Here is a 15,815-nt window from a genome sequence, read left to right as displayed (position 1 = left end):
GAATTCGAATACTGTAATATTCATTTGAATATTCAAAGCAATTTAATATTTGCACAAGCCTAGAAAAGATATATAATGAGTCAAGCATTGTCACTTGTTGGAGACATGAATGCCACGACACTTTTTATTTTACGAGGCCAGTGCATCGTTTCACTGGACTTCTCAGATAAAACAGGCACTAACTACACTTATGTCCATATGTTTAGAAAAGTATAAGTTTAGGCCGATTGGTTATGCATACTTCGTGAATTGAAGTGCAATAAACAGGACGGAAAGGTGATACAGAGGGGACAAGTCTTTGACACTGAAAAGCTCTGCGATTTCAACAACAGAGAGCAAGCTCTACGATCTCAAGGAGGATGTGGTGGGTTATCACGTTGACAGTCAGCTGTACGGTCGCATGTATGACTTTCCTATCTCGTTTACTGCACCTCATTTTACCAAGTACGCCTACACCTGATCACAGGAGTGCCAGACGCTGAAATTTTGTTTCGGAAGTAGGGCTAGAGGTTACCTTGGCTTTTCCAGTTTCTGGGTTCCAAACAAGTAAGTCTGGCAAGCCACTTCGGCGATGTCGAAACTGACGAGCCAAGAGCTCGCAGATTCTTGAAAGCACATGTGGGCCCATGCAACGCACGATTTCCTGCACAAAATGCTGACCCTTGAGTACTGCTTTGAAATCCATCACATTAGTGTTCAAACATTGATACTGTATTTTTCAGTCAAATAAAAGCAATATCATTGGGAAAATAAACTACCTTCAGAGGCTTAATTGATTACCATATACATGAAAATATGCAATGAGCCATCTGTACAGTATTTGCCAGCTTCTTGAAACTGCGTGCATGCCACCACGATGTCAGCATTGAAAAAGAAAATGTTGGTTAGCCCCCAATGCGTGACGATAGCTGTGGTGGAGGGCTCTGGAAACTTGGACCACCCGGGGCTTTTTAATGTGCACCGAAATCTATCTAAACGGTCCTCTAGCGTTCTGTCTCCATTGTAATGTAACTACTGCGGCAGGGGACACATGATGACAAAAAACAATAAGACAGAAAGTGAGTGGCAATGATTTCTAGAAATACCTCTCCTCACATAAATTAGAGAAAGAGAAAGAAAACTAAATATTGAAAGGATTAGCTTGGTAATCACACTGGAATGCTCTGAACTGGTTACCAGGGCATAAGAGTATGATCGTGTACTGGACTTACAAAAAAACGAACCTGTGAACAAAAATGGGCCTTCCAAATATAGACAGATGCCGTTGACTGCATTAAGCATGCCAGCATATAAGGCTCGGGACGAAAAATCTCACCTGAACATCTGTGCATGTGAATCGGTCCCACTGCACCAAGCCGGCCTTTCCAAAGTGGGCGGTGTAGGCAATTGCCACTTTCTCTTCCAGTTCCTGCAACATTAATAAGAGCGCAAAAGTGGTCAGCTTTCCTTCAAACTAAGTCAATCTTTTTGTTGGTCGATATAAACTCTGTTGTATTCTAAAAGAGCTATAACTCTCAAAGATTTGTGAATATTTATTGAATAACAATGACTCAAACAAAAACTCGGGACAAATTTTCATTGAAGAGCCATGATAGCATGTGATACATTTAACAGAGTAAGCTAGAGGTGTGTAATGCTCATATATTACCTTATTAGTACACTGTTATGGGAGTCAAAAATCCAATGCTAGCCAGTGGTACTTTCAAGTGAGTAAATATCGCAGGAGTCACAAAAACTATACATATTTTTCAAAAGTGATCTTATATAACATGTACATTGCTTTTCATTTCAGTTCTTTGTGGTAGTTCGTATAGTTTATTTTACATCGCATCAGCTTTTTTTATCCACAATTTTAGCCCAGGAATGTTTTCTTTTCAGAACAACATCATGTTAGTGCAAAAAAGATCCACATTTCCGTCATGCCACACCAACATATCGTAGCAGCAATTGCAGCCCAAAATTTGGCAAGTGAGAATTTGACATGACCTATGCTTTTTTCTCAATTATTTAATTTATTTCTTGATATGGCCACAAAGTCAATGAAACAGTACAGCTCCGAAAAAAATGCCTCATCAGTGGGTGTAAGCTGAATCAAGAGTTCCTTTTGGGATTCCCTGGTAATAACAAACTATTACTAAATTCTTGACTTCCCCTCCTGACAAATTGGCTACAATGAGTGGTAGTGTACGTAGTAGAATTTGAAGCAACTTTGACCAAGCTACGTAGTTGGACATGCAGAGAGCAAGGATGAAGAATTTTCTTTGAAGCACGCATGATATTTTTCAGTGCGCTTCAAGAAGTCACAGTGGCGACCTAACCTTGGCGGTCACATGGGGAGCCATGCTTTCTTCATCGTGAGCAACTTTTAATGAGCAGTAACATTATTTTTTATCAGTTTTTGCTTAAACGGTCTAAAATATATTTTTTCTACCTTTTACAGATGCATTCCCCCAGTACTACAAGAGCAAAACTTTGTTCAAAGGGGGATAGAATAAACACTTTATTTTTTAAATGTATTGAAATGTAGCTTCGGAAAGAGAAGTGTCCTTTTACGTTTGCAAGCCACTCTGTATACACACTATCTGGAATGCTTAGTAGCAAGACAGCCATTTGGGCTAGCTGGTATTGATTTATAGTAAATGCAAAAATGGGGTGCACTGCAAAGCAGCGACAAAAGAAGAGAAAAATGATACAGGCACACTGTGTTGCCTACGCCTGTGTCACTTGTGCCCGTGTAGTCTTGTTCTCCTTTCGTCCCTGTAATGTAGTGTGCCCCATTTTTGCATTTAGAGCAGTACTGACACAAAATTTTGAAGGTGAGATAACTTGTGGGATATATTTGTGTGACATACATCATCTACGAAAAGTGAATGAATAATGTAGTATACAACATATTTAAAATCAATTTTAAAGAGCACATTGAGGCACCGCACATAAAACAGGCCTTTGGTTTTCATGTAAACAAACAACAGCCACCTGCGTCACGAGCTTGTGTTGGCTGCTGCAATTATTGCACGCACTCTCCCCTAGCAAACCTCTTCAATAGAAAGAAGGGGCAGGCCAGCAAAGGAGTACAAACGCTGATGCCTCAGCAGTGCATTTTTGGGGGCCAGGCATATTTACACCGTCCTGGAGGTAGACCTGTGCACCAGTACTAAAATCACTGCCGCCGGCGCACCGGTGTTTCCACCTCCGACGGCAGCGCGTGACTGGCGCGGGCCTCATTGGATGTGCGGCGGTGCGGCACGGAGGGGGGGGCGGTATACTTCAGAGTGAGGAGAAAAGAGCAAAGAGTCATTCGAGTTGAGAAACATTGAAAGAAATTTTCCAATACCATGAAAATATAGACTGTCTCCTTTAGCAAAGCTCTGTATTGCCAGATTTCACTTCGGTTCTGCACAGCGCACCAGCGGTGTTCCGTGGCTCCGGAGTATGACGGTGGAAGCCGCCTTCATTTTCCTGTGCTGCCCTTTGCCTTTCTTGACAGGAATTCGAAAAGGACTGGAAAAATCGCCATCGCCAGGGTGGAAGCCTCCGATATAAAGAAGCGCCTCCCGACCTTTCCGAGGGAGGGAGCATGCGCTGCCGCATCAAGAAGGGGCGGATTGGACCCACCAATGCCTGTGCCTCAGTTTCTTACGATGTCAATATCGTCCTACCAACGTTACGAGCAGTTGTGAATATCTTTTGCCTTGACTAGCATGCACATAGTCGGTACAGAAAAATAAGGTGCAAGGAAAGAGCGTCGGCATGAGCGACATGTGACCGGGCGCTAAAGTGACGGGAAGTCGCTATAACCGAAAGAATTTTGTCCGAAGGACCAATAACAGCGCTTATAGCTGCCCGGTGACGGATGAACAATAGCGTAAGGTCTCGTGTGAAGTGCTGCACTCGGATGAGTGTAATGTTTGCATGTCCCCTCTCGTGTCTTTATTTTACAGCATGGCTCATGTCCAAGCACATCCAATTGTTTTATGCCACAGTGACCACAAAGCAATGGTTACCGTGGTGACAAAGCAAATAAAATACGGTATGAAGGACAAAAGTATTAGAAAGAGTCTTGACCTTGGTAATATTATATATATATATATATATATATATATATATATATATATATATATATATATATATATATATATATATATATATATATATATATATATATATATATATATATATATATATATATATATATATATATATTATATTACCAAGGTGTCATGCACAATCTGATCGGCATACATTGCTCCATTGACTTCAGAAAGACATCAGTTTTTATTTGAGGGGAGGGGGGGGGGAGCGGCAGGGGCAGACAGGGAGCTGCATCGCAACACCTATAAGACGATTTCGTTTGCTCAAAGAATCAGACACAATGGCGCTTGGTTTGTTTTCTTGAGTTATGCACATATTTGCATGAATAAATGCCAAGGGAATAAAAATCGTACAAATCCACATATATGTTTATCTGCATAAGCGCGTCGAGCGTCTATACGAGCGCTACATGGCTCACGTCGCGCTCCATATTATTTATGTGTTTCCGCTGGAAAAGTGTATCTGCCCATTGGACAAGTGACACCAAACGATTCGTGAAGTTCAGGGGAACATTTGGACACCAAACAAGTGGACCTCCGACGAAAGCACGGACCGCAGACTTCCGAAAAGAGTGAGCTCAAGTGGTGGACGAGCTGCGCCAAATGCCATCTCGGCGTGGCAGCTCCGACACCGCCTGCGTCTAGGGAGCCACATCGACAACTACGCAGCTTTCTGCACGAGAAACGGAGCCGCAGGCCATTTCTTCGACATCACCATCAGTAGCAAGCACTTTAGGTATCACGACGGTTGAGGACATGCACCTCGCCACACCTTCGACAAGCCAAAGCCAGGGCCACAACCTAACGACAAGGCACCCCGGAACATACGAGAGAACGACGACAGAGAACGACTGGCACACTGTTCTTACTTTAAGGCAGAAAAAACAGCTAGCAAGAGAAAGGAAACAGGGGCAGAAGAGACCCGAAGAAGAGACAAAGGAAACTCGACCGAGAACCCGACGACGGCGAGGGGTCAAGCTCCCGCCACTTCCAAAAGATGATTTCAAGATTGTAATTAGGCCTCACCAGGGCTTACTACTACGCTCAATCACTACTCCGGAGATGGCAGCGGCAGTCACCGCAGCTTGCCAACACACCGTAACAGGTGAGCACTTTCTGTTGCGGATAAAACCGGGATCAAACATAGTAATTGTATCAACATTGGAGCAAGAAGTTGCGGAGCGGCTCCGTGGCATAACCGCGCTCACAATAAACGGTCGAGCACATGCCGTAAACGTGTACGCATCGACTGGTGAAGAAGCCCTCAGCGGAGTGATACACGGCATACCATCCCGCACCTCTTCTGAAACGCTGATGGCAAACTTGCGAGCGCGACTGCAAGGAGTGGAAATCATACAAGCCTGCATGATGGAAGAAACGAAGAGCGCGACGATCACCTTCTGTGGCCCGACTCTCCCGCGTTTCGTGTATTACTGCGGAGGAGATTTGGCATGCCACCCATACCGAGCCACGATGCAAGTGTGCAAGACCTGCTGCAGCAAGGGTCAGCGTACGGATGTGTGCCCCCAACCAGACGCTCGCGTCTGCCGCATATGTGGAACTAGAGACCCAACTGACGGACATGTGTGCGTGCCAAAGTGTGCCTCGTGTGGAGGGGAACACGTCACAGGTGATTGCAGCTGTACACTGAGACTCAAGCAGCCGAGAGCGACTGCCAGAAAACCAATGCGTGCACCCAGTGCTAAGCATAAGGGGTTACGCTGGTTTTCATCAGAAGAAGAGAAATCGGAGCTTCGCGACGGCAGAAAGCCGCGGTCGACGAGCTGACACAGCACACCAACATGCCACGAGGGAAACGCAGCGCGCGGCCTCCAAGTTTCCACCTCCATGCAAACCAAGATCGAGGTCAAGGTCGCGGAAACGAGCAAAAAACCAGCTGAGGCGGAAATCAGCGGAATCACAGACTGCCGGTCGAGCCAGCGCTAGACCTCTGGGGCAGCAGCGGCAGCAAGCTTCACCTGCCACTATGCTGGTAAGCTGGGCTGATGTTGCATCTCACACGACCACACCAATCAAACAACACGAGGAATATAAAAGAATAATCGCAGAAAATAAGCAACTTAAATCTAGCCTTGCGGCACTACATAAAGAGGTAGCAGCACTCAAACAACTTCTTACTAATAAAACAATCAACCAGAGCACACAAAATCAACAGACTCAAATGAAAGCCAGCGCAACACAACCAGCTACTTCCCAGCCACAAAATGTAGAGGGACAGCTGCAAGACATAGGAACCCAACTGCAACTTCTGTTTGCAGAGCTGGGAAATCTTAAGAAATATGTCGACGACTCCATCAAAGGAGCGAAAAAACCAAGGAAATGGGGAAGCTCAAGCCCTGGAGGCCGCTGTCCTAAGGTGTCAGCGACGACTGACACGGATACATTTGAGAGCCCCTATGATGGCTAGACCCATCACATGCCACCAAGAGAAACTCGAGTTATGGCAGTGGAACTGCCGCTCTCTGCGCAACAAAGAATCTGCGCTAACACAGTTTGTGCAATCCGCCGCAATTCCACCTGATCTAATATGTTTGCAAGAAGCAGGGACACCAAAACGCTCAGTATTGGGATACACACTTCACACAAACACAAACAACACGGGTATGGCTATTTTGGTTCGGAAGGATCTCGTTGTTAGCATAGAAACTGTACCAGGGGTTGACATACCACACCAAATAGCAACAGTATGGCATGTTAAGAGAGGTCGCCCGAAAAACATAGTCGCGAATGTCTAAAGTTCGCCTCGAGATCGGATCGCGGACTTCACACCAATTATCTGTCATGCTATAAACAGCATGAAACGAGGTGACAGAGTCATACTGCTTGGGGATTTCAACGCCTGGCATACAGAGTGGGGCTACAAAAGAGATACAATCAAAGGAATCAACTTGCTGAAGGCAACACAGGCTCATGATCTAGTCCTCGTCCCGCAACCAGACTCTCCCACACGACTAGGAAACAGCGTGGCTAGAGACACTGCCCCTGACCCAAGTTTTGTAAGCAATGAACGAGGAGTAACCTGAACAAACCTAGACGAAACACTGGGAAGCGACTATTACATCCTCAGCATCTCTATACAAACGGCAAGTATAAGAAAACCGATCGGTACTTTATGTCTTACAGATTGGAGGAAATTTAGGGAGTGTCAGACTGTTACTCAAGACCTCGACACGATAAAAGACTGGATGACTTACATACGGGAGGCAGCAGATCAAGCAACTCAACGACTTAAAACAACACTGCGAAACCCAGCCATTGACAACCATCTCCTCTACCTATGGGAGGCAAGACACAGCCTCATAAAAAGATGGAAGAGGCAGCGGCACAACCGAAAGCTCAGAGAGCGCATAGCACAAATCACGGAGGCGGCCAATGCGTACTCACAAGAACTGTGTACTTCTAACTGGAGGAGCTTGTGCGACTCTTTTCGGGGAAAGCTAAGCACAAAAAGAACTTGGGCAATCTTTCGTAATATGCTTACTCCTGGTACTACACGAAGAGAAAACACGCTAGCCCTGAGGCGTATACTTAATGACTACGCAGGCATAGACGTGGACCTTCTTCGCCAACTCCAAGACATGCAAGTCACTTGCAGTAATGAGAGCATGACGGAAGACACCAGGAGGTTGGTACATGCCTTTATCATTAGCCCCATTACATATGCTTTCCCGTACCAACTCACATGCAGATGGGAAGCAAAGCAGGCCAACACACTCATACGCATTGCCTACAAAGCTGCATTGGGCCTCCCAGACTGCACTGACACAGAGCGTTTAGAATGCTTGGGTGTATATAATACATATGACGAACACGCCGCAGCCGTATTGATCACGCAGAGAGAGAGACTCAACTCGACGATGCAAGGCAGACTATTGCTAAAGAGGCTTCACTACCCCTTGTCAACACAGTTCTCCGGTGAGGAGACGCATCAAATACCTAGAGAAGACAGGGAACACATATATGTCGCCCCTATCCCGAGAAACATGCACCCCTATGTTAATGCCGGCCGCCGACGAGCAAGGCCGGCGGCACTAGAACGGCTACGAAATTACCCCGACACTTACTATACAGACTCCAGCCCATACCCAACGAGGCAAAACGCATTTGCTGCAGTCGTTACCAACCGAAGCCAAGCGATCGCTTCGGCGACAATACCTACGAAAAGCACGGCCGTAGCAGAAGCGACAGCCATGGCACTAGCCATCCGTGCAGCAGAGTGCAAGAGACAGTCTTCGCACGTTCTCACAGATTCCTAAGAGACTTGCGGACTGTTTCTCAAAGGCATCCTTCCCAAGAGCGTCCTACGCATGCTAGGATCCAACCTCCAAGAAGAACCACGGCATCACATGGTGCCCCGTCCACGAAGGTGTAGGAGGAAACGAATGGGCAGACCGCATGGCTCGAGCATTAACTTTCCGAGCCGCGGACATACCGACCCGGGCGAATTACTTCACACCTACGCTCCCGCGAGATATCCTTGAGAGCCAAAGACTGGCCCGGCAGACGATGGCACCACCCCACCGTAAACTCACCCGCTGGCAATCCAGAAATTGGAGACGAATACAGATGAACACATATCCCAACATACACACACATAGCAAAATCCTGCCATCCGAATTCGCTGATCGCTGCCCTTGGTGCAGTGACACACCGACACTCCAGCACATCACATGGACTTGCCAACAAAGACCAGCAGAGGGTAACTCACCCCTCATCACACGAAACGAATTTAAAAGGTCGTGGTAGGTGCGACTCACACGGCAGGACCTGGGAAGCCAGAGGGCAACCTTGGACAAGGCCGAGCTAGCCGCTCGGGCCAGTGGGGCCCTCGAATAAGGGCTCCACCCACGGAAACCTTAGTATGCCATTTCAATAAATGTTTATTCTTCCTCCTCCTCCATAAGCAAGTGATGAAAGACTCAAATAGAATCAGTAGAGAAAACAATGTCGTTCAAAGGATACCGTGATATGCGAAAGTTAGCGCTTAAACAAATATAGAACTCTTTACACCTCTACACCGCCTGTGCTCCGAGAACAAATGCGTTTAATGCAATCTGAAAGCATTTAACCGGTAATTACACTCTTTCATGACTGTGATCATTTGAGGCACAATGTGAAGCATGGGAAATAAAGACTATAGTAGACCAAGCGAAACGTGTCTAACCTCATTAAGAAGCACGAACATGTAACCTATAATTGCGAAAGGCTTCAGTACAGCGTCGGGTTCAACCCACTGCTGAACACCGGGACCGCACGTTTCAGTTTTTGCTGGTTAACTATTTGTACGAAATGCTTGGGCGGTGAATTTTTCTTGCTCCTGTCGCTTGCTGAAGCTCATGCAGATTCGTACTATAGCCTTGAGGAAAATCGGGCGGTGCGGTCGTTTAACTTTTGTGTGAATGATGGGAAGCACACAGTTAGGATCGAATTGCATTAGTTAGCGAACTGCCCACGGGTGTTCACATTTCAATCCCCTGGCCTACACTGTTCACAGGCGTGCGTGTATATGTGCGTAGGGGAGCAGCGCAAGGAACGGTATCTTGTTGAAAGTGGCAGGAGCATGCTAGCTTTCTTGGTTTAGGCAACGTTGCATATTTATGGTTGGTATTTGATAGTTTTGGCAAAGTGTCTTTCACGTACCGATCCCCATTAATATAAAATCCGAAATTTACCAAGGAAACTGCATAGTCTGTATAATTACGTCTTCCCTAGCCGCACTCAACGTGGCTGCAAAACGACGACGAAGCTACGTGAGCAATGGTCCGCTGAACCTCCCGGCGTTGAAAAGATCTCTTCTGCTTTGCACTGAATAGCCTTTACAGCAAAGTCAGAGATCCATTGTATACGAACCACTGCTTTCACAATATTTCTGCGCATGAGCACACGTGCCTGCCGTTAGCATAAAAAAATGTGTTTATTTTTTACTGTTCTATACCGTATTTTGATTTTCATACATTGATTATGCATATTCTGAGTTCAAAAAACATGTTTATTTTCACCATTTCAAAAAATTTATTCATTAATTGTTAGCACCAAATCTTAAAAGAAGAACTCCTAGCATTGTATAATACCCCAGTTCGGTTGAATTTGTCCCGGTTCTGGGTCAATATCAAGATCACGCATAATTCCTGCGATCAGCTTTATATTTGGAAGAATGATGCAAGTCTTTTTTGAAAGTAAGTTTATGTCACTTTGTTTTATTCCCAGTGAACGAGTGCCGCGAATTCCAAGAACGAAATCCACCCGAAGCAGATACGAAGCTTTTACTTTCCATCAATCCTATTGTGGTTGGAGAGTCTGGTGGCCTGTTGGTACATAGCTTGAAATCTAGAAACCCAACATTCATAAAAAACATACACAAGAAGACAAAAAAGACAACCACACATGCTGAGGCTTGTGATTTTCATGTGTTTTTTGCAGGCTGGGTTCCTCGATTCCAAGTCATAGTGGTTGAAGCGCCGCTCTATCAGCCACACGTGCTCCACCTAGACATTTAAAAAAATTGATATGATCGCAAACACACAGTACATTCACGCACACACACACCCAGGCATCAAACACGCACAGCACTGTGTGTGTGTGTGTGTGTGTGCACGTGCGTGCATGCGAGTGTGCCTGAATGTGTCGTGTGTTCACGCTCAAATTAATTTTTTGCGCTGATCTACTAACTAGCCTAAAAACAAGTTTTTCTTTACTTGTGGAGACACTCACGCCAGATTTCACTATAGGTTTTGTGGTATAAAATTTTACACTGAAACTGTAGCCTTCTCAATCGGCGTCAGCAGTGCTCTTGCCGATCACCGAGGACACTGTGGTGTAAAAACACACGCCGAGTTTCGGTAAAAGCGGAGACGACCGGTGTGGCCAGAGCATTCAAAATTGTACGGCGTTGTGCGACTTTACAGCGCTGGGTTAGTGCATTCGCCGCAGCGTCGTCATATACAAAATAAGTATTCATGATATAGAAGTACCACCATCCAGCGGACATTCCAAGGACTAAACGAGAGGTGGCACTGCTGGACTGGACCAGAGAAGCGGCACATGCGCACTTTCTTGTGGACTGCGCTTTGTGTCTAGTTCCCACCTTTCACCACCTCTAGTTCATGGCATTGCGGCCCAACACTAGCTAAACCTTGCTAAAACCAAGGAGGTAACACCCAGCGAGTTTAACGTGGCAGCCCTTTCTGGTCATCTAGTGCTCAAAGTGCGTCCTTCTAATATTAGTTTTGTTTAGTAAGCATCAAATTCAAGGCAAATTTTGTTGGAGATTAAGTCACCGATACTCGTCTCTGTAGGTTATTTCATCACAAACAACTATCTTTTTATTTATGATTAACGTGCGTGGGGTTCCTTTTCAATTCAAAAAAGTGCGTGCGTGCCGGTCCTCTAGTTCGGCCGTAGAAGTGGCTACCTACTTCTACGATGACGACTACTACCACTACTACTACATACCACGGCTTAAGAAGCTTTGCCCCTAAAAAAAAAACCGACAAATTGTGGCGTGCCGGTGCCATGCCGCCGTTATGGCGCGGCAGCGGCGTGCCCGCTCTGAAAATTCCAGCAGCGGCGCCAAGCGGCACCAGCAAACTATGCAGCAGCGGCGCACATCTCTACTCGGAGGGAGCCTTCGTTGAAAAGAGTTGTCAACGCGGTGCTCATGCGCACACAGCTTTTTTTTTTTTTTCACGAGGCCAGTTATCTTTACATGAAAACCACTCTGGGTACCACCTCACTCGGCATTCTCTCAAACCAAAACAGCGACTGGGCATTACAAGTAATTAACCGTTGCAGACTCGAGCAAACGAGCTTTCCAGCTCTAATAAATGGCTCGTTAGATACTTCTTCCAACAGAAAGAACAATATGCACACTTCTGTGTCAGTGCTCCTTTAATATCTGTCTAAAGCCATGCTTTTCACACGATCCAATGTAATTGGAACTTGTGTGTATTGTGTTCGAAAAACAACAAACTCTTCACACGCAACGGCAACTTACTTTTTTGCCACAAATATTGCATAAATGTAGCCTGGCCCAATGAAACCTGCAATCGCTGAGCTGCACATTGGTGACGAGGCATACTAATCTCACTCATGAAACTGTATTCCAAAGTGATCCTTTTTGGAGACATCACTTTCAGTGTGCACAGAGTGACCAATTGAGAAAAAGCACCAAAACAGATAGTCTCAGGATACAGCCCCTGTATATTAAGAGGAATCTGCAAGCCCTCATTTCATAAGTCGGCTGAAGTTGATAAAGAACGTTCACGAAAGCGAGTCGTGCGGCCCAAAATAATTTAAATTGAGAAGACATTATTAACAAAATAGATGCCACAGAGCACTATCTATTTTTTTGCAAGTCCAAGTTACAAAATCCATCTCTCCATAACCAGCTAGGCACACAAGTGGTACCAAAAATGGTTAAGAAGATCCTCAACAAAAATTTGTGAGCGAATTAAATTAAGTCAAGCAACACGAAAATGCCAGCGATAGGGTGGTCAACGATACAAAAGCATAAGAATTCACGTAAGAATGAATAGCTTTATTCTTAATTATAACAAAGGTAAAAGGTACATTTTATATAGCAAATGCCTGAATAATAATATTAGCCAAAAGAGATAGCTTGCAATTTGCTTTCAAGAATCCACGTGGCCCCCCTTTCTTTCAGGACTGCACAAAGTAAAAACTCGGAAAAAATTTCCTTGCCTGTGTCGTGCTTTCAGAGATGACCTTGAATGCTTCGAGGAAACTTTGCTCCCGGCTTGTGAAGAAGCAATTTGAATGAAGATCCATGGGCAGAGCCTGGTATGCAGACCGAAATGCATCTGGCACCCCACTCATGTATATTACATCCCAGCAGAGCAGGCCGAAGAGTGCATGAAATGTGGAGCCTTCACCATGGACTCCTGAAAAACAAGAAAGGGATGCAAACCTTAGATCTGAACAAACAACACTGTAACAAGCATTCTGGGGAAACCTTCAAAACAGAGGCTCTTTTAGATGTGAACAATAGCATAACGCTACATAAAGGTAAATCGGAACAATACAGCATACAAGCTGATGAAGACAAAATGGATACAAGTGCTGTCCATGCATTGTTCCGGCAGGAGCTGCACGCTTTGACCTGCAAGACACTGTCGCAAACACCTTATTTTGAAAAGGCTCTCATACCTTTGTGCGTGCCATCTTATAGCCTCTAAAATGAGTTGGAAGATAAGCTGGAATACTACAGCATTCAAGTTGAAGAAGACGAGATGGATAAAAATTTTGTCTATGCCTCGCTCCCGCATCAGCTACTTTGATCCTCTAGGTGTGGTCACGTACTATCTTCACAAGATTAGCAGACTGCTCATACCTTTGCACATGCTGTCTTCTCACTGCCTTGTGCTAAAGCAATAGACAGCTTGAAAGTCGCTTGGCTTGCTGCAGCAGTCACGTTTTTTTGCGCCAACTTTTGTTGAGTCACGCCAGATCGCATGCCAAAATGGTTAGTTGCTAGCTTTAGTTTGCGATAAAGGGTGAGTAAACAGCCCTGAGGTCCAAAAATTTTTAAAAAGAGGTATATGTGCAGTTTTTCTTTGCAAACATGCTGCCGCAACACAAATTTTGCAAATACGTGCTATATTAAGGAAGTTACAGGGGTTAGAACATCGGTCTAAGCTGGTTTCAAATTTTCGCGTGGCCTCGCCTCCCTTCTCCCTTCCATGAAGGGGAAGGCGTAGCCCATCGTCGTGACTCCGCCCACTTCGGCAACGTGACGCCACGTCAGCGATTGACGTCATCGGCGAACTCAATCAGTCGCAACGCACTTCCGCTTGCTGCGAAGCGTGGTTGTTTGTTAACCGTTTGCCGCACAAGCCGTGGGTCAGCCGTGTAGGTGCGAAGTGTCGACCACAAACAATCAGGTCCCCGACGTACATCGCTGGATGGCCGATTCGCTTCAGCCATGCAGCGCGCATGGCCCCATCGTGAGGCACCCGGTGCCGATGCTTCTCCACTGCCCAGTCGCTCGATCTGCAGCCAACGACAGAGCAACGCTTTTTACCCATGTTGCTCATGTCAAGGGCGAAGTATGTTCGTACGTGTGCACAGGCGCTGTAGTTGAGCGAGGATTGTACACATGCACGTGACAACTGCGGGGCTGGTTCTTTTACCGCAGTGCCAAGACACAAGGAGCAGTTTCGTAGCTGTGGATGGGAACAGGAACTGACGTTGACTTCACTACTGTTTTTCCACACCTAATTAGGCCAATCGGCGAGTTGCGTGCTACGTCACGCCAACGATCACCGAGTTGACATCACTGCGCGTGCAAGGAGGTCAGTCAGGCGTAGGAAAGATGCGCGGAAATTGTTTTTGAAATAGAAGCTCTGCGCGGCACTGTAATATTCAGACAACGTGATCGCTGTGGTCTAATCTACAAATTGCCGAGCTTGTATGGGGGGTGCAAAAAAAAGTCGAAGCCTGTTTACTGGCCTTTTAAAATCCAATTTTTTGCTAATACTAACAAGAACTTAATTCGAGCACAGGCTTTGACTCTCAGACTACTGTAGACGGGTTCATATCCCCAGCCCTGCTTTATTCCACAAAACTTAACCCGACATTTATCCTAATGGCTCCTGCTGGCACAGCAACAAATTCGCTAGCCTAGAGTGCATGCTACGGTGTTGCTCCTCGTTACGAGGCAGGGAACAACCTAATGAACACAAGTGGCTATCCGCTCTCAAGAGCCCCGATGTCGGGGATCAACTGTGGGCTGTCCAAAGGGCACATGATGCAGCGCTCGGGCTTGGCCTGACTGTCCCAACGAGGGAGCTGCCCGCTGCATGTTGAGTCGTGCACCTCAGGATCAGGATTTAAGTTCCACATCGATTTGTGATTTTTATTATATTTCTTTTAATACTCATTAAATATTTACGAAAAAGTCTTAAGGCTGATGCTGCTCATCCAAAACCTCACGCACATCTTTTAGGGCCCGCATGTGAGTGGTCAAAAAAGTGAAGTATTCGCAAAATTGGTCTTGAATAGCTTCATCGGACAGAATAGTTTTTCTTTAAGCTAGCTGCTACCATGGCTAACAAGACCCTGTGAATGCAGATAACAAACAGACATATTGTCACCAGCTTAGATTCCACTGCACTTTCTTGGGTGTCTCCATTTATGGACTCGTCTCTGGCAAACACCCACTAACAAGAAGTGTTCTAATTACTCAACACACTCACCTTTAGGGTACCCGTGCAGGTTGTAATGTCGCAAGGCCACTTCTTCAACAGAGATGACTTCCATGGTTGTTCCATTTCGTGCCGCAAACATGTTAGTTCGTCCAGGCAGCATACGGTCTGCTAGCTGGCCTTCGATTTCCACCTGTAATGACAAAACTGCATATAAACACTTGCAGTCTATTATACAGTGGCATCTATAACTATGATGTCTGCAATGAGACTGGCTAAATTCAGGAGAATTCCAAATGAGACACAAGAGAAATGTTCAAATATAACCAGGCGAAGGTTATGCTGTCATAAACATTTTGAGACCATGGAGTGCCTGCACATTAAGCGAAAAGCCGGTGGTAATAAGGTTATTAACTGTGTCCTACTGTAGTTAATTGACTAGCTATTTGCCCATGGTCTTCTTTAGCGTATTATGTGGCGTAAAAATGTGAAATAAAATTGTGAGCACATTTAATTGGGCTATAACGCTTATATGTGTTGA

At 45.5% G+C, this 15,815-nt stretch overlaps 1 protein-coding gene across 1 annotated transcript in view; it reads right to left on the bottom strand.

Annotated features, from left to right (window-relative positions):
- The window catches only part of LOC119166205 (fanconi-associated nuclease 1-like), a 32,537-nt gene that overhangs the window by 4,641 nt on the left and 12,081 nt on the right, over nucleotides 1–15,815 (bottom strand). Inside the window, exons 10-13 of the mRNA XM_075891665.1 lie at nucleotides 15,326–15,467; nucleotides 12,813–13,012; nucleotides 1,316–1,408; nucleotides 515–643 (exon numbers count right to left, since the gene is read on the bottom strand). Coding sequence (XP_075747780.1) covers nucleotides 515–643; nucleotides 1,316–1,408; nucleotides 12,813–13,012; nucleotides 15,326–15,467 — 564 coding nt within the window. The remainder of the gene's footprint in view (nucleotides 1–514; nucleotides 644–1,315; nucleotides 1,409–12,812; nucleotides 13,013–15,325; nucleotides 15,468–15,815) is intronic.

The sequence above is a fragment of the Rhipicephalus microplus genome, chromosome 1 (genome assembly GCF_043290135.1).
Source record: "Rhipicephalus microplus isolate Deutch F79 chromosome 1, USDA_Rmic, whole genome shotgun sequence".
NCBI lineage: Eukaryota > Metazoa > Arthropoda > Arachnida > Ixodida > Ixodidae > Rhipicephalus > Rhipicephalus microplus.
Note: the sequence above shows the minus strand (reverse complement) of the source record. Positions and strands in the feature narration are given on the sequence as shown.